Source organism: Mauremys reevesii, linkage group 14 (genome assembly GCF_016161935.1).
Source record: "Mauremys reevesii isolate NIE-2019 linkage group 14, ASM1616193v1, whole genome shotgun sequence".
Taxonomy (NCBI): Eukaryota; Metazoa; Chordata; order Testudines; family Geoemydidae; genus Mauremys; species Mauremys reevesii.
Genome location: NC_052636.1, coordinates 13,004,622 through 13,027,531, shown reverse-complemented (window position 1 = coordinate 13,027,531; position 22,910 = coordinate 13,004,622). Strand labels below are relative to the sequence as shown.

General features: G+C 63.4%; 1 protein-coding gene across 1 annotated transcript in view; it reads left to right on the top strand.

Annotated features, from left to right (window-relative positions):
- Positions 1-22,910, top strand: part of LOC120381499 (arachidonate 12-lipoxygenase, 12R-type-like) — an 84,977-nt gene that overhangs the window by 9,018 nt on the left and 53,049 nt on the right. Inside the window, exons 3-10 of the mRNA XM_039499677.1 lie at positions 368-452; positions 630-752; positions 1,974-2,077; positions 2,495-2,667; positions 2,969-3,112; positions 3,716-3,919; positions 4,291-4,377; positions 22,335-22,504. Of these exons, the coding sequence (XP_039355611.1) occupies positions 368-452; positions 630-752; positions 1,974-2,077; positions 2,495-2,667; positions 2,969-3,112; positions 3,716-3,919; positions 4,291-4,377; positions 22,335-22,504 (1,090 nt within the window). The remainder of the gene's footprint in view (positions 1-367; positions 453-629; positions 753-1,973; positions 2,078-2,494; positions 2,668-2,968; positions 3,113-3,715; positions 3,920-4,290; positions 4,378-22,334; positions 22,505-22,910) is intronic.

Sequence of the window (22,910 nt, the reverse complement as noted above, 5' to 3'; positions counted from 1 at the left end):
CACACCCCTATCTATCGAACCCATACCCACCTGTCTATTTAGCCATCCCCGTACACCCCCTCCATCTAGCAATCCTGATACACCCCCTTTATCTATCGATCCCCATACATGCCCTTCTGCTATCCAGCCCCGGATACACACCCATATCTAGCCATCCCTGCACACACCCCCATCTATCCAGTCCCGTACATACTTTTCTAGCTATTTAGCCCCATGCATCCCCTCTATCTATCCATCCCTGTACAATCCCTCTATCTGTCCATCCCCATCTACACCCCTCTATCTATCCATCCCGATACACCCCCTCTGTCTATCCATCCCTGTACAAACCCTTCTATCTATCGATCTATCCCTGTCTCTCGCCCAGGCCAGGTGATTTGCGACGATGCCGATTCCCCGTTGCTGCTGGAGCAGCGGCAGGCTGAGCTGACGCACCGACGCGAGTGCTATGGGTGAGTGAGAACCCAGTGGGGGTTGAGGGAGATCCCTGGGGCTCAGGGCTGCGCAGGGTCCCAGGGCTGGAGGTGGTGGTAGAAACCACAAAACAGGTGGGCCCGGGACTGTGGCTGAGTGATTGTCGGGGCAGCGGCAGGCCAGGGCTAATATCCCCTGGGTCTCTCCCTGCCCAGGTGGAAGGAGTTTGCTCCTGGAGTGCCCCGGTGCCTGGACGTGGACAACATCAGTGACCTGGACTCTAACTCCACGTACTCCTTAACCAAGAGAACCAACTTCCTGCTGCGCGGGGGGATCGCGTAAGTGCGGCTTCCCCACGGCCCAGATGTGTTCCCAGCGGCTGCCCCTAGGCCTGCCCCTAGAAACTACCCCCAACCCTGTACAGTAACCGTAACCCTGTACCCAACCCTGTACAGTAACTGTAACCCTGTACACAACCCTCCACACTAACCCTAACCCTGTACACTAACCCTAACCCCTATTCACAACCCTATAAACTAACCCTAACTCTATACACTAACCTGACACAGTAAACCGAACCCTTCATCAAGACCTCCCCCTTCCTCGAGCACGGGGTCAATGTGTGACTGCCGGCCCCCACAGCCCAGGTGATTCCTGAGACTAAACCCAAACCCTAGCCCTAACCCTAACCCTGTACTATCTCCTTTCCCTAATCCCAGGGGCGGCTCTAGCGATTTCGCCGCCCCAAGCAGGGCAGCACGCCACGGGGGGGGGGCTCTGCCGGTCGTTGGTCCCGCGGCTCCGGTGGACCTCCCGCAGGCACACCTGTGAGAGGTCCACCGGAGCCGCCTGCCGCCCTCCCGGCGACCGGCAGAGCGCCCCCCGCGGCATGCCGCCCCAAGCACGCGCTTGGCGTGCTGGGGTCTGGAGCCGGCCCTGCCTAATCCTACCCTAACCCATATCCTATACCCTTTCTCTCACTCTACCTGTGCCCTATAGTCCTTCCCTAGCCCTAACCCGACCATGTAGCCTGACGCCTTTCCATAACCTTAACTCTGACCCTTCTCCATGACACTCACCTTCCCGCAGTGTGGGAGGGATGTGTGTGTGCAGCCCAGCCCCTGAGGCCTAGCCCTATGGACTAACCCCTAGCCCTACTCTATACCCTAACTTTATCTATTCCCATACACATTCATTCTCTCTCTCCCTCTCTTGCTCTCTCTCATTCTCTCTATCCCCACCCATCAACCTATCTGTCTGTCTATCCATCCCCAGACACCCCCCCATCCCATATTACTCACTCTAGTCCTTGTTGTAGGGGAGAAGAGCTTGAAAACTCAGGTGTAACCAACCCAGCCATGCTGCCTGAGTCTGCTGAGAGCCTGAGCCCATCGCTCTGACAGAGGGAAGCTTCCCCGAGTGTGGCTCCACTTTGCCACCAGTGCATATCTGGGGGGGGGAAGGGGGGGCCCTATTTGTTATTGTCGGGGGCAGAAAGGGCCATCCCCATCTCACCCCGCCAAGGGGCTCTCACATGTCTCTCTGCCCCCCACCCCCAGGAAGGTGGAGCTGCAGCTGAAGGGTTTCCTGAGCTGCACCAACTCGTGGGTGAAGCTGGACGACATCAACAAGGTTTTCTGCTTCAACAAGACCCCGATCACAGGTGGGTGACCCCCCAATGCCTCCCCTGAGTCCTGCTCGCCTGGGCCCACCGCAGCCCCCCCCCCCCACAGAGCAGGGTGATTGGGACGGGTGTGATGCAAGTGGCTAGAGACCCCAGCGCTGCTTGTGCCAGGCCCTGCCCAGACCACCCTGAACACACTCTGGGACCACCTTGTGCCGGGTGCTGCCCAGACCCCCCTCCCCTAACCGGGGACCCCATTGTGCCAGGTGCTGCCCAGACTCTCACTGAGATCAGGCCCCCCTCATGCTGGACCGTTAGCCCCGTTCTCCAGCAGGGGGAGGCCGTGGGCCCGAGAGACGCCGCAAGCTGCTCCAGGCACCCAGGGCAGGACTCGAACCCAGCTCCCCTGAGTCCCGGCCCATTAACCCCACGGCTGCCCTACCCGTGTCCCCCCAGAGTACGTGCGGGCGCACTGGCGAGAGGACACGTTCTTCGGGTACCAGTTCCTGAACGGGGTCCACCCCATGGTGATCCGGCGCTGCACGGAGCTCCCCTGCAACTTCCCCGTCACGCCGGCCATGGTGGCCTCCTCCCTGGGGGAGAGCTGCAGCCTGCAGGACGAGCTGGAGGTAAGTGGGGCGCCGGGGACACCCCTGGGGGGACTCGGCCACGGTCTGAGCTCTTGGCTCCCTCCCCAGCATCACTCCAGGCACGAGCAGCCACGGGTCAGCGGTGTCCAGCGGGCCCAATTCCAGCCCCAGTGGCTGCGCTCGCACTGGCCACTCAGCTCCAGGGGCTAGTCCCAGGGCACTGCTGTGGGGAAGCTCACAGCACTGGCATCCCAGCTTTCCCCTGTGCCCTGGGGCCCCCACTCTGCACCCCCAGATGCACTGGCCCCCGACTCTGCTCTGCTCCCTCTGTGCCTTGCAGAAGGGGAACATCTTCCTCGCTGACTATAAAATCCTGGAGGGCGTCCCGGCCAACACGATCAACGGCTACCAGCAGTACATCGCCGCGCCCCTCTGCCTGCTGCACCTGCAGCCCTCCGGGGAGCTCGTCCCCATAGCCATTCAGGTAACGGCCCCCACACGCTGCCTGGCGGGGCCCCCATGCAGCCCCCATCCCTACACAGTCCCAGGGCTGGGCATTGCCATCTAAGGGACTGGCCCAGGGAGAGAACCCAGGAGTCCTGGCTCCCAGCCCTCCCTGTGCTAACCCACTAGACCCCTTTCCCCTCCCAGAGCTGGGGAGAGAACCCAGGAGTCCTGGCTCCCAGCCCTCCCTGTGCTAACCCACTAGACCCCTTTCCCCTCCCAGAGCCGGGGAGAGAACCCAGGAGTCCTGCAACTCAGCCCCCGCCCTCCCCCGTGGTAACCACTAGACCTCCCCACTTCTTCCCTTACAGAGCCAGGGAGAGAAACCAGGAGTCCTGGTTCTATGTGTGCGTGCGTCTGCCCACTTGCTTGTATATGCACACTCCAGCTCTGCGTGTGTGTACACACACCCCAGCTCTGTGGGTCGCCTCTTCCTAACACTGGATTTGCTGCACCGTCGTGTCCCCTCATCCTGGCCGCCGGGTCCCAGTCCCTGGGCTCCCCTGGGGGAAGCAGCAGGATTCACACCCCCGGCTTGCGCCAACCCGCCCCCCAAACCCCTCCTGTGTCTCTCCCCCCGCAGCTCAGCCAGCGCCCAGGCCCCGGCAGCCCCATCTTCGTGCCCAGCGACTCCGAGTGGGACTGGATCCTGGCCAAGACCTGGGTGCGCTACGCTGATTTCCTGGTGCACGAGGCCGTCAGCCACCTGCTGCTCACCCACCTGATCGACGAGGCCTTCGCCCTGGCCACCCTGCGCCAGCTGCCCACGTGCCACCCGCTCTTCAAGGTGAGAGAGGGGCCGGACTGCCCCCCCCGCCAGCCCCCAGCCAGCTGTGCCCAGATGTGCGGGAGAGAAGAGCCCAGCAGGGGGAGCCTGCCAGACGGGCCCCGCTGCCGGCGTCCAGCTGTGCCCAGCCGCACGTGGGTGTGCCTGGCGGGTGCTTGTGCCTGGCGTGCCAGGCTGGGCGTGCCCCACGCTGGCCGTGTTCTACCCATCGCGGTCCAGCACCTTCCTGACCTTGTGGAAGAAGGGGGAGAAGGAGCTGCTGCTGGTTTCGTGGAGGGGCCAGGTCCTTGCCCCCGCCCCAGATACAGGGGTGAGGGTGGGGAGTGGCTCCCTGCTTGCCCTCACCCACCCCTGTCTCTTCCCCTCCCCAGCTGCTGCTGCCCCACACCCGCTACACGCTGCACACCAATGTCGTGGGCAGGACCCTGCTACTCAGAAGCGGAGAGATCATCGAAAGGGTGAGAGGACCCCACGGTCAGGGACACTGGACCCCGCTCCCCTTCCATATCTGGGGAGAGAACTCAGGAGTCCTGGCTCCCAATCCCCCCTCCTGGGCCCCAGCGCCTCCTGCTCTAACCACTAGGCCCCCACTCCTGTCCCAGAGCCGGGGAGACAACCCAGGAGTCCTGGCTCCCAGCCCCTTCTTCTCTAACCATTAGATCCCACTCACCTCCCATAGCTGGGGACCGAACTCGGGAGTCCTGGCTCCCAGCTCCCCCAGCTCTAACCACCAGCCCCCACTCCCCTCCCAGCGCCGGGGAGAGAACCCAGGAGTCCTGGCTCCCAGCCCCCCTTGCTCTGACCCACCAGCCCCCACTCCCCTCCCAGAGCCATGTACTTGGAGTAAAATGTGCCTGTTTCCGAGGTCCCAGCCTCATCTGGAACCCCTGAAGCTCTCTTCCCGTATTGTCTTGCAATGAAAACCACATTGGGAACCTCCTGGAGAGCATTTCCAGCCTCCATCTCAGTTGGTCCTGGTGTGTGCACAATACGGCTCTGCGGGCACAACCTCTGCTTTCAGCTCATCCATACTGTTAGCAATTAACGTCCAGAACTCCTGGAGGACGGGTGAGGTCCCAGCGGGCTGAAGGGCAAACACGGCATCTGCCTTCGAAAAGAAGCACAAAGAGGACCCAGGGAATTATAAACCAGTCAGTCTCACTGGAAGATACTGGATCAAATTATTAAACAATCAATTTGTGCCCAGAGGATCATAGGATTAGAAATGGCCCGCATAGATTTGTCAAGAACAAATCAAGCCAAACCAACCTAATTTCCTTCTTGGACAGCGTTGCTGGCCTTGTGGCTGGGGAGAAGCAGTAGATGTGTGTGACAGGCGGGTCCGGGGCTCAACCCTCGGAGGGGAGCCACACCGGCCCGCTGGTCTAACGGGGGTTCTGTCCTGTCCCTTTAAGGCTAGACGACAAAGACAGAGTCAGTTGGGGCTCAGGCCTTTTCTGCAAGGCTGAGCTGCAAACAGTACCAATAGTCTAGGAAAGGCCCAGGCCCTCTGGTGCAGGGGCTGGGTGGCAAACAGTACAAGGAGAGCTCAGGCCTCTTGCGGCAGGCTGAGCCGGGAACAGTACAGGGTCTCAGGCCTCTTGCGGCAGGCTGAGCAGGGAACAGTACAGGGGCTCAGGCCTCTTGCGGCAGGCTGAGCAGGGAACAGTACAGGGGCTCAGGCCTCTTGCGGCAGGCTGAGCAGGGAACAGTACAGGGGCTCAGGCCTCTTGCGGCAGGCTGAGCAGTGAACAGTACAGGGGCTCAGGCCTCTTGCGGCAGGCTGAGCAGTGAACAGTACAGGGGCTCAGGCCTCTTGCGGCAGGCTGAGCCGTGAACAGTACAGGGGCTCAGGCCTCTTGCGGCAGGCTGAGCCGTGAACAGTACAGGAGCTCAGGCCTCTTGCGGCAGGCTGAGCAGGGAACAGTACAGGGGCTCAGGCCTCTTGCGGCAGGCTGAGCAGTGAACAGTACAGGGGCTCAGGCCTCTTGCGGCAGGCTGAGCAGGGAACAGTACAGGGGCTCAGGCCTCTTGCGGCAGGCTGAGCAGGGAACAGTACAGGGGCTCAGGCCTCTTGCGGCAGGCTGAGCCGGGAACAGTACAGGGGCTCAGGCCTCTTGCGGCAGGCTGAGCCGTGAACAGTACAGGGGCTCAGGCCTCTTGCGGCAGGCTGAGCAGGGAACAGTACAGGGGCTCAGGCCTCTTGCGGCAGGCTGAGCCGGGAACAGTACAGGGGCTCAGGCCTCTTGCGGCAGGCTGAGCCGGGAACAGTACAGGGGCTCAGGCCTCTTGCGGCAGGCTGAGCCGGGAACAGTACAGGGGCTCAGGCCTCTTGCGGCAGGCCGAGCAGGGAACAGTACAGGGGCTCAGGCCTCTTGCGGCAGGCCGAGCAGGGAACAGTACAGGGGCTCAGGCCTCTTGCGGCAGGCCGAGCAGGGAACAGTACAGGAGCTCAGGCCTCTTGCGGCAGGCCGAGCAGTGAACAGTACAGGAGCTCAGGCCTCTTGCGGCAGGCCGAGCAGGGAACAGTACAGGGGCTCAGGCCTCGTGCGGCAGGCTGAGCCGGAACAGTACAGGGGCTCAGGCCTCTTGCGGCAGGCTGAGCAGGGAACAGTACAGGGGCACAGGCCTCTGGCGGCAGGCTGAGCCGGGAACAGTACAGGGGCTCAGGCCTCTTGCGGCAGGCTGAGCAGGGAACAGTACAGGGGCTCAGGCCTCTTGCGGCAGGCCGAGCAGTGAACAGTACAGGGGCTCAGGCCTCTTGCGGCAGGCTGAGCAGGGAACAGTACAGGGGCTCAGGCCTCTTGCGGCAGGCCGAGCCGGGAACAGTACAGGAGCTCAGGCCTCTTGCGGCAGGCCGAGCCGGGAACAGTACAGGAGCTCAGGCCTCTTGCGGCAGGCCGAGCCGGGAACAGTACAGGGGCTCAGGCCTCTTGCGGCAGGCCGAGCAGGGAACAGTACAGGAGCTCAGGCCTCTTGCGGCAGGCCGAGCAGGGAACAGTACAGGAGCTCAGGCCTCTTGCGGCAGGCCGAGCCGGGAACAGTACAGGGGCTCAGGCCTCTTGCGGCAGGCCGAGCAGGGAACAGTACAGGGGCTCAGGCCTCTTGCGGCAGGCTGAGCCGGGAACAGTACAGGGGCTCAGGCCTCTGGCGGCAGGCTGAGCAGTAAGCAGTACAGGGGCTCAGGCCTCTGGCGGCAGGCTGAGCAGTAAGCAGTACAGGGGCTCAGGCCTCTGGCGGCAGGCTGAGCAGTAAGCAGTACAGGGGCTCAGGCCTCTGGCGGCAGGCTGAGCCGGGAACAGTACAGGTGCTCAGGCCTCTTGCGGCAGGCCGAGCAGGGAACAGTACAGGGGCTCAGGCCTCTTGCGGCAGGCCGAGCAGGGAACAGTACAGGGGCTCAGGCCTCTTGCGGCAGGCCGAGCAGTGAACAGTACAGGAGCTCAGGCCTCTTGCGGCAGGCCGAGCAGGGAACAGTACAGGGGCTCAGGCCTCTTGCGGCAGGCCGAGCAGGGAACAGTACAGGGGCTCAGGCCTCTTGCGGCAGGCTGAGCCGGGAACAGTACAGGGGCTCAGGCCTCTTGCGGCAGGCAGGCTGAGCAGTGAACAGTACAGGGGCTCAGGCCTCTTGCGGCAGGCCGAGCCGGGAACAGTACAGGAGCTCAGGCCTCTTGCGGCAGGCCGAGCCGGGAACAGTACAGGGGCTCAGGCCTCTTGCGGCAGGCCGAGCAGTGAACAGTACAGGGGCTCAGGCCTCTTGCGGCAGGCCGAGCAGGGAACAGTACAGGGGCTCAGGCCTCTTGCGGCAGGCTGAGCCGTGAACAGTACAGGGGCTCAGGCCTCTTGCGGCAGGCTGAGCAGGAACAGTACAGGGCTCAGGCCTCTTGCGGCAGGCTGAGCAGGGAACAGTACAGGGGCTCAGGCCTCTGGCGGCAGGCTGAGCCGTCAACTGTACAGGGGCTCAGGCCTCTTGCGGCAGGCTGAGCCGGGAACAGTACAGGGGCTCAGGCCTCTTGCGGCAGGCTGAGCAGGGACCAGTACAGGGGCTCAGGCCTCTTGCGGCAGGCGGAGCAGGGAACAGTACAGGGGCTCAGGCCTCTTGCGGCAGGCCGAGCAGGGAACAGTACAGGTGCTCAGGCCTCTTGCGGCAGGCCGAGCAGTGAACAGTACAGGGGCTCAGGCCTCTTGCGGCAGGCCGAGCCGGGAACAGTACAGGGGCTCAGGCCTCTTGCGGCAGGCCGAGCCGGGAACAGTACAGGGGCTCAGGCCTCTTGCGGCAGGCTGAGCCGGGAACAGTACAGGGGCTCAGGCCTCTTGCGGCAGGCTGAGCAGGGGAACAGTACAGGGGCTCAGGCCTCTTGCGGCAGGCCGAGCAGGAACAGTACAGGGCTCAGGCCTCTTGCGGCAGGCTGAGCAGGGAACAGTACAGGGGCTCAGGCCTCTTGCGGCAGGCTGAGCCGTGAACAGTACAGGGGCTCAGGCCTCTTGCGGCAGGCTGAGCCGGGAACAGTACAGGGGCTCAGGCCTCTTGCGGCAGGCTGAGCAGGGAACAGTACAGGGGCTCAGGCCTCTTGCGGCAGGCTGAGCAGGGAACAGTACAGGGGCTCAGGCCTCTGGCGGCAGGCTGAGCCGGGAACAGTACAGGGGCTCAGGCGTCAGGCGGCGGGCGGAGCAGGGACCAGTCCCGGGGCTCAGGCCTCTGGCGGCAGGCCGAGCCGTGAACAGTACAGGAGCTCAGGCCTCTTGCGGCAGGCTGAGCCGTGAACAGTACAGGGGCTCAGGCCTCTTGCGGCAGGCTGAGCAGGGAACAGTACAGGGGCTCAGGCCTCTTGCGGCAGGCTGAGCACTGAACAGTACAGGGGCTCAGGCCTCTTGCGGCAGGCTGAGCACTGAACAGTACAGGGGCTCAGGCCTCTTGCGGCAGGCTGAGCAGTGAACAGTACAGGGGCTCAGGCCTCTTGCGGCAGGCTGAGCAGGGAACAGTACAGGGGCTCAGGCCTCTGGCGGCAGGCTGAGCCGTGAACAGTACAGGGGCTCAGGCCTCTTGCGGCAGGCTGAGCCGTGAACAGTACAGGGGCTCAGGCCTCTTGCGGCAGGCTGAGCAGGGAACAGTACAGGGGCTCAGGCCTCTTGCGGCAGGCTGAGCACTGAACAGTACAGGGGCTCAGGCCTCTTGCGGCAGGCTGAGCCCGGAACCGTACAGGGGCTCAGGCCTCTTGCGGCAGGCTGAGCAGGGAACAGTACAGGGGCTCAGGCCTCTGGCGGCAGGCTGAGCCGTGAACAGTACAGGAGCTCAGGCCTCTTGCGGCAGGCTGAGCAGGGAACAGTACAGGGGCTCAGGCCTCTTGCGGCAGGCCGAGCAGTGAACAGTACAGGGGCTCAGGCCTCTTGCGGCAGGCCGAGCCGGGAAAAGTACAGGGGCTCAGGCCTCTGCGGCAGGCTGAGCAGGGAACAGTACAGGGGCTCAGGCCTCTTGCGGCAGGCTGAGCAGGGAACAGTACAGGGGCTCAGGCCTCTTGCGGCAGGCGGAGCCGGGAACAGTACAGGGGCTCAGGCCTCTGCGGGCAGGCTGAGCAGGAACAGTACAGGGCTCAGGCCTCTTGCGGCAGGCTGAGCCGGGAACAGTACAGGGGCTCAGGCCTCTGCGGCAGGCTGAGCCGTGAACAGTACAGGAGCTCAGGCCTCTTGCGGCAGGCTGAGCCGTGAACAGTACAGGAGCTCAGGCCTCTTGCGGCAGGCCGAGCAGGGAACAGTACAGGGGCTCAGGCCTCTTGCGGCAGGCCGAGCAGGGAACAGTACAGGGGCTCAGGCCTCTTGCGGCAGGCCGAGCAGGGAACAGTACAGGGGCTCAGGCCTCTTGCGGCAGGCCGAGCAGTGAACAGTACAGGAGCTCAGGCCTCTTGCGGCAGGCCGAGCAGTGAACAGTACAGGGGCTCAGGCCTCTTGCGGCAGGCCGAGCAGGGAACAGTACAGGGGCTCAGGCCTCTTGCGGCAGGCCGAGCAGGGAACAGTACAGGGGCTCAGGCCTCTTGCGGCAGGCCGAGCCGGGAACAGTACAGGGGCTCAGGCCTCTTGCGGCAGGCTGAGCCGGGAACAGTACAGGGGCTCAGGCCTCTTGCGGCAGGCTGAGCCGGGAACAGTACAGGGGCTCAGGCCTCTTGCGGCAGGCTGAGCAGGGAACAGTACAGGGGCTCAGGCCTCTTGCGGCAGGCTGAGCAGTAAGCAGTACAGGGGCTCAGGCCTCTGGCGGCAGGCTGAGCAGGAACAGTACAGGGCTCAGGCCTCTGCGGCAGGCCGAGCAGTGAACAGTACAGTGGCTCAGGCCTCTTGCGGCAGGCTGAGCAGTGAACAGTACAGGGGCTCAGGCCTCTTGCGGCAGGCTGAGCAGTGAACAGTACAGGGGCTCAGGCCTCTTGCGGCAGGCTGAGCAGGGAACAGTACAGGGGCTCAGGCCTCTTGCGGCAGGCTGAGCAGGGAACAGTACAGGGGCTCAGGCCTCTTGCGGCAGGCTGAGCCGTGAACAGTACAGGGGCTCAGGCCTCTTGCGGCAGGCTGAGCAGGGAACAGTACAGGGGCTCAGGCCTCTTGCGGCAGGCCGAGCAGGGAACAGTACAGGGGCTCAGGCCTCTTGCGGCAGGCTGAGCAGGGAACAGTACAGGGGCTCAGGCCTCTTGCGGCAGGCTGAGCAGTGAACAGTACAGGGGCTCAGGCCTCTTGCGGCAGGCCGAGCAGTGAACAGTACAGGGGCTCAGGCCTCTTGCGGCAGGCTGAGCCGGGAACAGTACAGGGGCTCAGGCCTCTTGCGGCAGGCCGAGCCGTAAACAGTACAGGAGCTCAGGCCTCTGGCGGCAGGCCGAGCCGGGAACAGTACAGGTGCTCAGGCCTCTTGCGGCAGGCTGAGCAGGGAACAGTACAGGGGCTCAGGCCTCTTGCGGCAGGCTGAGCAGGAACAGTACAGGGCTCAGGCCTCGTGCGGCAGGCTGAGCCGTGAACAGTACAGGGGCTCAGGCCTCTTGCGGCAGGCCGAGCAGGGAACAGTACAGGGGCTCAGGCCTCTTGCGGCAGGCTGAGCCGTAAACAGTACAGGGGCTCAGGCCTCTTGCGGCAGGCTGAGCAGTAAACAGTACAGGGGCTCAGGCCTCTTGCGGCAGGCCGAGCAGGGAACAGTACAGGGGCTCAGGCCTCTTGCGGCAGGCCGAGCAGGGAACAGTACAGGGGCTCAGGCCTCTGCGGCAGGCTGAGCAGGGAACAGTACAGGGCTCAGGCCTCTTGCGGCAGGCTGAGCAGGGAACAGTACAGGGGCTCAGGCCTCTTGCGCCAGGCTGAGCCGCGAACCGTACCGCGGCTCAGGCCTCTTGCGGCAGGCTGAGCAGGGAACAGTACAGGGGCTCAGGCCTCTTGCGGCAGGCTGAGCAGGAACAGTACAGGGGCTCAGGCCTCTTGCGGCAGGCCGAGCAGGAACAGTACAGGGGCTCAGGCCTCTGCGGCAGGCCGAGCAGGGAACAGTACAGGGGCTCAGGCCTCTTGCGGCAGGCTGAGCAGGAACAGTACAGGGCTCAGGCCTCTTGCGGCAGGCTGAGCAGGGAACAGTACAGGGGCTCAGGCCTCTTGCGGCAGGCTGAGCAGGGAACAGTACAGGGCTCAGGCCTCTTGCGGCAGGCTGAGCAGGAACAGTACAGGGGCTCAGGCCTCTTGCGGCAGGCTGAGCCGGGAACAGTACAGGGGCTCAGGCCTCTGCGGCAGGCCGAGCAGGAACAGTACAGGGCTCAGGCCTCTTGCGGCAGGCCGAGCAGGGAACAGTACAGGGGCTCAGGCCTCTGCGGCAGGCCGAGCAGGAACAGTACAGGGGCTCAGGCCTCTTGCGGCAGGCCGAGCAGGGAACAGTACAGGGCTCAGGCCTCTTGCGGCAGGCCGAGCAGGGAACAGTACAGGGCTCAGGCCTCTTGCGGCAGGCCGAGCAGGAACAGTACAGGGGCTCAGGCCTCTTGCGGCAGGCCGAGCAGGGAACAGTACAGGGGCTCAGGCCTCTTGCGGCAGGCGGAGCAGGGAACAGTACACCGAGTGCTCAGGCCTCTTGCGGCAGGCCGAGCAGGGAACAGTACAGGGGCTCAGGCCTCTTGCGGCAGGCCGAGCAGGAACAGTACAGGAGCTCAGGCCTCTTGCGGCAGGCTGAGCAGGGAACAGTACAGGGGCTCAGGCCTCTTGCGGCAGGCTGAGCAGGGAACAGTACAGGGGCTCAGGCCTCTTGCGGCAGGCTGAGCAGGGAACAGTACAGGGGCTCAGGCCTCTTGCGGCAGGCTGAGCCGGGAACAGTACAGGGGCTCAGGCCTCTGGTAGCAGGCTGAGCAGGGAACAGTACAGGGGCTCAGGCCTCTGGTAGCAGGCTGAGCAGGGAACAGTACAGGGGCTCAGGCCTCTTGCGGCAGGCCGAGCAGGGAACAGTACAGGGGCTCAGGCCTCTTGCGGCAGGCTGAGCAGGGAACAGTACAGGGGCTCAGGCCTCTTGCGGCAGGCTGAGCAGGGAACAGTACAGGAGCTCAGGCCTCTGGCGGCAGGCCGAGCAGGGAACAGTACAGGGGCTCAGGCCTCTTGCGGCAGGCTGAGCAGGGAACAGTACAGGGCTCAGGCCTCTTGCGGCAGGCTGAGCAGGGAACAGTACAGGGCTCAGGCCTCTTGCGGCAGGCTGAGCAGGGAACAGTACAGGGCTCAGGCCTCTTGCGGCAGGCCGAGCAGGAACAGTACAGGGGCTCAGGCCTCTTGCGGCAGGCAGAGCAGGGAACAGTACAGGGGCTCAGGCCTCTGGCGGCAGGCCGAGCAGGGAACAGTACAGGGGCTCAGGCCTCTTGTTGCAGGCTGAGCAGGGAACAGTACAGGGGCTCAGGCCTCTTGCGGCAGGCCGAGCAGGAACAGTACAGGGGCTCAGGCCTCTTGCGGCAGGCTGAGCAGGGAACAGTACAGGAGCTCAGGCCTCTGGCGGCAGGCCGAGCAGGGAACAGTACAGGGGCTCAGGCCTCTTGCGGCAGGCTGAGCAGTGAACAGTACAGGGCTCAGGCCTCTTGCGGCAGGCTGAGCAGGAACAGTACAGGGCTCAGGCCTCTTGCGGCAGGCTGAGCAGGGAACAGTACAGGTGCTCAGGCCTCTTGCGGCAGGCCGAGCAGGGAACAGTACAGGGGCTCAGGCCTCTTGCGGCAGGCCGAGCAGGGAACAGTACAGGGGCTCAGGCCTCTTGCGGCAGGCTGAGCAGGGAACAGTACAGGGGCTCAGGCCTCTTGCGGCAGGCTGAGCAGGGAACAGTACAGGGCTCAGGCCTCTTGCGGCAGGCTGAGCAGGGAACAGTACAGGGGCTCAGGCCTCTTGCGGCAGGCTGAGCAGGGAACAGTACAGGGCTCAGGCCTCTTGCGGCAGGCTGAGCAGGGAACAGTACAGGGGCTCAGGCCTCTTGCGGCAGGCTGAGCAGGGAACAGTACAGGGCTCAGGCCTCTTGCGGCAGGCTGAGCAGGGAACAGTACAGGGCTCAGGCCTCTTGCGGCAGGCTGAGCAGGGAACAGTACAGGGGCTCAGGCCTCTTGCGGCAGGCTGAGCAGGGAACAGTACAGGGGCTCAGGCCTCTTGCGGCAGGCTGAGCAGGAACAGTACAGGGGCTCAGGCCTCTTGCGGCAGGCTGAGCAGGGAACAGTACAGGGCTCAGGCCTCTTGCGGCAGGCTGAGCAGGGAACAGTACAGGGCTCAGGCCTCTTGCGGCAGGCTGAGCAGGGAACAGTACAGGGGCTCAGGCCTCTTGCGGCAGGCTGAGATCGGAACAGTAGAGGGGCTCGGGCCTCTTGCGGCAGGCTGAGCAGGGAACAGTACAGGGCTCAGGCCTCTTGCGGCAGGCTGAGCCGGGAACAGTACAGGGGCTCAGGCCTCTTGCGGCAGGCTGAGCAGGGAACAGTACAGGGGCTCAGGCCTCTTGCGGCAGGCCGAGCAGGGAACAGTACAGGGGCTCAGGCCTCTTGCGGCAGGCTGAGCAGGAACAGTACAGGGCTCAGGCCTCTTGCGGCAGGCTGAGCAGGGAACAGTACAGGGGCTCAGGCCTCTTGCGGCAGGCTGAGCAGGAACAGTACAGGGGCTCAGGCCTCTTGCGGCAGGCTGAGCAGGAACAGTACAGGGCTCAGGCCTCTTGCGGCAGGCTGAGCAGGAACAGTACAGGGGCTCAGGCCTCTTGCGGCAGGCTGAGCAGGGAACAGTACAGGGGCTCAGGCCTCTTGCGGCAGGCCGAGCAGGAACAGTACAGGGCTCAGGCCTCTTGCGGCAGGCTGAGCAGGGAACAGTACAGGGGCTCAGGCCTCTTGCGGCAGGCAGAGCAGGGAACAGTACAGGGTCTCAGGCATCTAGCGGCAGGCCGAGCTGGGACCAGTACAGGGCTCAGGCCTCTTGCGGCAGGCTGAGCAGGGAACAGTACAGGAGCTCAGGCCTCTTGCGGCAGGCCGAGCAGTGAACAGTACAGGAGCTCAGGCCTCTTGCGGCAGGCCGAGCAGGGAACAGTACAGGGGCTCAGGCCTCTTGCGGCAGGCCGAGCAGGGAACAGTACAGGGGCTCAGGCCTCTTGCGGCAGGCCGAGCAGGGAACAGTACAGGGGCTCAGGCCTCTTGCGGCAGGCCGAGCAGGGAACAGTACAGGGGCTCAGGCCTCTTGCGGCAGGCTGAGCAGGAACAGTACAGGGGCTCAGGCCTCTTGCGGCAGGCTGAGCAGGGAACAGTACAGGGCTCAGGCCTCTTGCGGCAGGCTGAGCAGGGAACAGTACAGGGCTCAGGCCTCTTGCGGCAGGCTGAGCAGGGAACAGTACAGGGGCTCAGGCCTCTTGCGGCAGGCTGAGCAGGGAACAGTACAGGAGCTCAGGCCTCTTGCGGCAGGCCGAGCAGGGAACAGTACAGGGGCTCAGGCCTCTTGCGGCAGGCTGAGCAGGGAACAGTACAGGGGCTCAGGCCTCTTGCGGCAGTCTGAGCAGGGAACAGTACAGGGGCTCAGGCCTCTTGCGGCAGGCTGAGCAGGAACAGTACAGGGGCTCAGGCCTCTTGCGGCAGGCTGAGCAGGGAACAGTACAGGGCTCAGGCCTCTTGCGGCAGGCTGAGCAGGGAACAGTACAGGGGCTCAGGCCTCTTGCGGCAGGCTGAGCAGGGAACAGTACAGGGCTCAGGCCTCTTGCGGCAGGCTGAGCAGGGAACAGTACAGGAGCTCAGGCCTCTTGCGGCAGGCTGAGCAGGGAACAGTACAGGGCTCAGGCCTCTTGCGGCAGGCTGAGCAGGAACAGTACAGGGGCTCAGGCCTCTTGCGGCAGGCTGAGCAGGGAACAGTACAGGGCTCAGGCCTCTTGCGGCAGGCTGAGCAGGGAACAGTACAGGGGCTCAGGCCTCTTGCGGCAGGCTGAGCAGGGAACAGTACAGGGGCTCAGGCCTCTTGCGGCAGGCTGAGCAGGGAACAGTACAGGGGCTCAGGCCTCTTGCGGCAGGCTGAGCAGGGAACAGTACAGGGCTCAGGCCTCTTGCGGCAGGCTGAGCAGGGAACAGTACAGGGGCTCAGGCCTCTTGCGGCAGGCGGAGCAGGGAACAGTACAGGGGCTCAGGCCTCTTGCGGCAGGCGGAGCAGGGAACAGTACAGGGCTCAGGCCTCGTGCGGCAGGCTGAGCAGGGAACAGTACAGGGGCTCAGGCCTCTTGCGGCAGGCTGAGCAGGGAACAGTACAGGGGCTCAGGCCTCTTGCGGCAGGCTGAGCAGGGAACAGTACAGGGGCTCAGGCCTCTTGCGGCAGGCTGAGCAGGGAACAGTACAGGGGCTCAGGCCTCTTGCGGCAGGCTGAGCAGGGAACAGTACAGGGGCTCAGGCCTCTTGCGGCAGGCTGAGCAGGGAACAGTACAGGGGCTCAGGCCTCTTGCGGCAGGCCGAGCAGGGAACAGTACAAGGAGGGCTCAGGCCTCTTGCGGCAGGCCGAGCAGGAACAGTACAGGGCTCAGGCCTCTTGCGGCAGGCCGAGCAGGGAACAGTACAGGGGCTCAGGCCTCTTGCGGCAGGCCGAGCAGGAACAGTACAGGGCTCAGGCCTCTTGCGGCAGGCCGAGCAGGAACAGTACAGGGGCTCAGGCCTCTTGCGGCAGGCTGAGCAGGGAACAGTACAGGGGCTCAGGCCTCTTGCGGCAGGCTGAGCAGGGAACAGTACAGGGGCTCAGGCCTCTTGCGGCAGGCTGAGCAGGGAACAGTACAGGAGCTCAGGCCTCTTGCGGCAGGCTGAGCAGGGAACAGTACAGGGGCTCAGGCCTCTTGCGGCAGGCTGAGCAGGGAACAGTACAGGGGCTCAGGCCTCTTGCGGCAGGCTGAGCAGGGACCAGTACAGGGGCTCAGGCCTCTTGCGGCAGGCTGAGCAGGGACCAGTACAGGGCTCAGGCCTCTTGCGGCAGGCTGAGCAGGGAACAGTACAGGGCTCAGGCCTCTTGCGGCAGGCTGAGCAGGAACAGTACAGGGCTCAGGCCTCTTGCGGCAGGCTGAGCAGGGAACAGTACAGGGGCTCAGGCCTCTTGCGGCAGGCTGAGCAGGGAACAGTACAGGGGCTCAGGCCTCTTGCGGCAGGCTGAGCAGGGAACAGTACAGGGGCTCAGGCCTCTTGCGGCAGGCTGAGCAGGGAACAGTACAGGGGCTCAGGCCTCTTGCGGCAGGCTGAGCAGGGAACAGTACAGGGCTCAGGCCTCTTGCGGCAGGCTGAGCAGGGAACAGTACAGGGCTCAGGCCTCTTGCGGCAGGCTGAGCAGGGAACAGTACAGGGCTCAGGCCTCTTGCGGCAGGCTGAGCAGGGAACAGTACAGGGCTCAGGCCTCTTGCGGCAGGCTGAGCAGGAACAGTACAGGGCTCAGGCCTCTTGCGGCAGGCTGAGCAGGGAACAGTACAGGGGCTCAGGCCTCTTGCGGCAGGCTGAGCAGGGAACAGTACAGGTGCTCAGGCCTCTTGCGGCAGGCTGAGCAGGGAACAGTACAGGGGCTCAGGCCTCTTGCGGCAGGCTGAGCAGTGAACAGTACAGGGCTCAGGCCTCTTGCGGCAGGCTGAGCAGGGAACAGTACAGGGCTCAGGCCGCTTGCCGCAGGCTGAGCAGGGAACAGTACAGGGGCTCAGGCCTCTTGCGGCAGGCTGAGCAGGGAACAGTACAGGGGCTCAGGCCTCTTGCGGCAGGCCGAGCAGGGAACAGTACAGGGGCTCAGGCCTCTTGCGGCAGGCCGAGCAGGGAACAGTACAGGGGCTCAGGCCTCTTGCGGCAGGCTGAGCAGGGAACAGTACAGGGGCTCAGGCCTCTTGCGGCAGGCTGAGCAGGGAACAGTACAGGGGCTCAGGCCTCTTGCGGCAGGCTGAGCAGGGAACAGTACAGGGGCTCAGGCCTCTTGCGGCAGGCTGAGCAGGGAACAGTACAGGGGCTCAGGCCTCTTGCGGCAGGCGGAGCAGGGACCAGTACATGGGCTCAGTCCTCTTGCGGCAGGCAGAGCAGGGAACAGTACAGGGGCTCAGGCCTCTTGCGGCAGGCTGAGCAGGGAACAGTACAGGGGCTCAGGCCTCTTGCGGCAGGCGGAGCAGGGAACAGTACAGGGGCTCAGGCCTCTTGCGGCAGGCCGAGCAGGAACAGTACAGGGCTCAGGCCTCTTGCGGCAGGCTGAGCAGGGAACAGTACAGGGCTCAGGCCTCTTGCGGCAGGCTGAGCAGGGAACAGTACAGGGCTCAGGCCTCTTGCGGCAGGCTGAGCAGGGAACAGTACAGGGCTCAGGCCTCTTGCGGCAGGCTGAGCAGGAACAGTACAGGGGCTCAGGCCTCTTGCGGCAGGCTGAGCAGGGAACAGTACAGGGCTCAGGCCTCTTGCGGCAGGCTGAGCAGGGAACAGTACAGGGCTCAGGCCTCTTGCGGCAGGCTGAGCAGGAACAGTACAGGGGCTCAGGCCTCTTGCGGCAGGCTGAGCAGGGAACAGTACAGGGGCTCAGGCCTCTTGCGGCAGGGCTGAGCAGGGAACAGTACAGGAGCTCAGGCCTCTTGCGGCAGGCTGAGCAGGGAACAGTACAGGGCTCAGGCCTCTTGCGGCAGGCTGAGCAGGGAACAGTACAGGGGCTCAGGCCTCTTGCGGCAGGCTGAGCAGGGAACAGTACAGGGCTCAGGCCTCTTGCGGCCGGCTGAGCCGGGAACCCCACTAGGGCTCAGGCCTCTTGCGGCAGGCTGAGCAGGGAACAGTACAGGGCTCAGGCCTCTTGCGGCAGGCTGAGCAGGGAACAGTACAGGGCTCAGGCCTCTTGCGGCAGGCTGAGCAGGGAACAGTACAGGGGCTCAGGCCTCTTGCGGCAGGCTGAGCAGGGAACAGTACAGGGCTCAGGCCTCTTGCGGCAGGCTGAGCAGGGAACAGTACAGGGCTCAGGCCTCTTGCGGCAGGCTGAGCAGGGAACAGTACAGGGCTCAGGCCTCTTGCGGCAGGCTGAGCAGGGAACAGTACAGGGGCTCAGGCCTCTTGCGGCAGGCTGAGCAGGGAACAGTACAGGGCTCAGGCCTCTTGCGGCAGGCTGAGCAGGGAACAGTACAGGGCTCAGGCCTCTTGCGGCAGGCTGAGCAGGGAACAGTACAGGGGCTCAGGCCTCTTGGAGCAGGCTGAGCAGGGAACAGTACAGGGGCTCAGGCCTCTTGCGGCAGGCTGAGCAGGAACAGTACAGGGCTCAGGCCTCTTGCGGCAGGCTGAGCAGGGAACAGTACAGGGCTCAGGCCTCTTGCGGCAGGCTGAGCAGGGAACAGTACAGGGCTCAGGCCTCTTGCGGCAGGCTGAGCAGGGAACAGTACAGGGGCTCAGGCCTCTTGCGGCAGGCTGAGCAGGGAACAGTACAGGGGCGCTGGCCTCTAGCGGCAGGCTTAGCGGGAAACAGTAGAGGGCTCAGGCCTCTTGCGGCAGGCTGAGCAGGGAACAGTACAGGGCTCAGGCCTCTTGCGGCAGGCTGAGCAGGGAACAGTACAGGGCTCAGGCCTCTTGCGGCAGGCTGAGCAGGGAACAGTACAGGAGCTCAGGCCTCTACCGGCAGGCTGAGCAGGAACAGTACAGGGCTCAGGCCTCTTGCGGCAGGCTGAGCAGGGAACAGTACAGGGGCTCAGGCCTCTTGCGGCAGGCTGAGCAGGGAACAGTACAGGGGCTCAGGCCTCTTGCGGCAGGCTGAGCAGGGTACAGTACAGGGCTCAGGCCTCTTGCGGCAGGCTGAGCAGGGAACAGTACAGGGCTCCGGCCTCTTGCGGCAGGCTGAGCAGGGAACAGTACAGGGGCTCAGGCCTCTTGCGGCAGGCTGAGCAGGGAACAGTACAGGGGCTCAGGCCTCTTGCGGCAGGCTGAGCAGGGAACAGTACAGGGGCTCAGGCCTCTTGCGGCAGGCTGAGCAGGGACCAGTACAGGCGCTCAGGCCACTTGCGGCAGGCTGAGCAGGGAACAGTACAGGGGCTCAGGCCTCTTGCGGCAGGCTGAGCAGGAACAGTACAGGGCTCCGGCCTCGTGCGGCCGGCTGAGCAGGGAACAGTTCAGGCGCTCAGGCCTCTTGCGGCAGGCTGAGCAGGGAACAGTACAGGGGCTCAGGCCTCTTGCGGCAGGCTGAGCAGGGAACAGTACAGGGGCTCAGGCCTCTTGCGGCAGGCTGAGCAGGGAACAGTACAGGGGCTCAGGCCTCTTGCGGCAGGCTGAGCAGGGAACAGTACAGGGGCTCAGGCCTCTTGCGGCAGGCTGAGCCGTAAACAGTACAGGGGCTCAGGCCTCTTGCGGCAGGCTGAGCCGGGAACAGTACAGGGGCTCAGGCCTCTTGCGGCAGGCTGAGCCGGGAACAGTACAGGGGCTCAGGCCTCTTGCGGCAGGCTGAGCAGGGAACAGTACAGGAGCTCAGGCCTCTTGCGGCAGGCTGAGCAGGGAACAGTACAGGGGCTCAGGCCTCTTGCGGCAGGCTGAGCAGGGAACAGTACAGGAGCTCAGGCCTCTTGCGGCAGGCTGAGCAGGGAACAGTACAGGAGCTCAGGCCTCTTGCGGCAGGCCGAGCAGGGAACAGTACAGGGGCTCAGGCCTCTTGCGGCAGGCCGAGCAGGGAACAGTACAGGAGCTCAGGCCTCTTGCGGCAGGCCGAGCAGGGAACAGTACAGGGGCTCAGGCCTCTTGCGGCAGGCTGAGCAGGGAACAGTACAGGGGCTCAGGCCTCTTGCGGCAGGCTGAGCCGGGAACAGTACAGGGGCTCAGGCCTCTTGCGGCAGGCTGAGCAGGGAACAGTACAGGGGCTCAGGCCTCTTGCGGCAGGCTGAGCAGGGAACAGTACAGGGGCTCAGGCCTCTGGTAGCAGGGGCTGAGCAGTAAAGTGAGGGGGATAACTGCCACCCGTGAGTGGGGTGGCAGGGGGGACACAGGCCCACCCACTCCACTGTGTCCCGGCCCGGGGCCCTAGGCAGCGGTCGTCACCGCTGACGGTCAGTGGGGATCCTGACCGCAACACACTGACATGGGCTCGGTCTGGGCAGCAGCCGGACTGAGGTCGGCTGCCCCCGGGCCACTTCCAATATCCCCCTCTGGTCCTACCTGGTCCACGGCGTCTGGTGCCGGGAAGTCCCACTGCATGGGTTCCTCACCCCCCGGGCTGGGGGGTAGATCGGGTAGTTCCCCGGGGAAGTCCGGCCAATCGTGCTCCGGGGGTTCCTCGGGGTAACAGCACGGTAGCGGGGAAGCTCCTACGGGCTCCTCGTCGTAGGTGGCACGGGGAAGCTCCGGCAGGTCTTCCCAGTAGCGGGGTAGGGTGCTCTCCGGCCAGTCCAGGCAGCTGCCCGGGGCTCCAGCAGTTCCTCCGTCAGGAGCTCCCTCCGACAGGTCTGCTCTCCCCGGTGGCTGGGCACTGACTGGGCTGGAAGGCCCGGCTTTTATCCTTCCGGGTCGCCGTCTGACCCTCTGAGGGGCGGGCTCACCACGCTGTAGCCCCGCCCCTTCCTGTGTCCGGGGCTCAACCCTCCCCGGGGAGGAGGGGAGCCACACCGGCCCGCTACAATGTGATATATCTTGATTTCAAGTATCAGAGGGGTAGCCGTGTTAGTCTGGATCTGTAAAAGCAGCAAAGAATCCTGTGGCACCTTATAGACTAACAGACGTTTTGCAGCATGAGCTTTCGTGGGTGAATACCCACTTCGTCGGATGCAAGTAAGTATCCGACGAAGTGGGTATTCACCCACGAAAGCTCATGCTGCAAAACGTCTGTTAGTCTAAAAGGTGCCACAGGATTCTTTGCATCTTGATTTGAGTCTTTTGACACATGCCAGGGAAATTTGGGCTGAATGGAATTACTATGGGTGGTTGAAAGACCAGACACCAAGAGTGGGTTCTCAATGGTCAGCTGTCAAACAGGGAATCTAGTGGGGTCCCACAAGAGGTCAGGCCTGGTTCGGCAATATTCGTTATTGTCATGAATGACTTGGACTACGGAGAGGAGAGTTTGTTGATATAATTTGAGGCTGACATCAAGCCAGGAGGGGTTGCAAGCACTTCAATGGGCAGGATTAGAACTCAAAGCGACTGTGACAGCTTGGAAAATTGGGCTGAAATCAACAAGCTGAAATTCCATGAAGACAAGTGGGAAGTGCACCACTGAGGAAGGAAAAATCCAATGCCCACCTGGGACATAATTGGCTGCTGGGGGGGTCTTACTGCTCAAAAGGATCTGGAAATTATAGTGGAATATAAGGCAATAATTAGACACACTTGGGGAAAAGGATAATATCATTCTAGTCTGTATTAACGAGAGTGTTGTGAGTAAAACCCAGGAGGTCATTGTCTGGCCCTGGTGAGACCTCAGTTGGAGAACTGGGTGGGGAAAGGGCATCACACTTTAGGAGAGAAGTGGCCAAATTGGAGAGAGTCCAGAAAAAAACAACAAACATGATAAAAGGTTTAGAAACCCTGATCTATGAGGCCAGGTTAAAAAAAAAAGGGCACATTTAGTCCTGAGAGAAGAAGACCGAGAGTGGGGACCTGATAGTCTTCAAATATGTTACAAAGAGGACGATGATCAATTGTTCTCTGGTCCTGCTGAAGGCAGGAGAAGAAGAAATGGGATTAATCTTCAACAAGGGAGATTGAGGTTAGATATTATGAAAAGCTTTCTCTCTCTAAAGAAAGTTAACTCTGGAGCAAGCACAGAGGTTGTGGAATCTCCATCATTGGAGGTTTCTAAGAACTGGTTGGACAAACACCGGAGGTTGCGAGTGATTGGTCATTTCTGGGGTACAACGCAAAGCGAAACATCGGGGAGGCACATTTGTCACAGGGGCGTATTGTCAGTTGTCTCGTTGTGCTGAAATAGGTCGTGATGATATTTCATTCTAACCCGCCCGCTGGCTCAGAGATTGAAGGCTCTGTCTCTGGTCCCTTCCCAGGGCATGGGCTCGGGGATCGAGGGGACCAAGGTGCTGATGGCCAAAGGCATGTCCTGCCTGACCTACAACTCCCTCTGCTTACCTGATGACATCCACGAGCGCGGGGTTGACTGCATCCCCAACTACTACTACAGGGATGATGGGCTGAAGATCTGGTCGGCCATTGAGAGGTAAGGAGCAGGAGCCGGGGCAGAGGGTGGCGAGGAAGCAGATGGCATGTGGAACATTCCCACCGGCTCAGAGTTGCTTGGAAACACGGCTTTCCTGCCCAGGGCCGCCCAGAGGATTCAGGGGGCCTGGGGTCTTCGGCAGCAGGGGGCCCCCGCTTTGGCGGTAATTCGGCGGTGGGGGGATCCTACCGCTCCAGGACCCGCCGCCGATGAGCCCCGAAGACCCGTGGCGGGAGGCCCCCACCACTGAATTTCCGCCGAAGACCTAGTACTTCGGTGGCGGGTCCCGCTTTGGCGGTAATTTCACGGCGAGGGGTCCTTCCGCCACCCCCACCCCCCCCACTGCCAAAGACCTGGAGCGGAAGGAGCTCGGGGGCCCTGGGTCTTGCAAGAGTTTTCCGGTGCC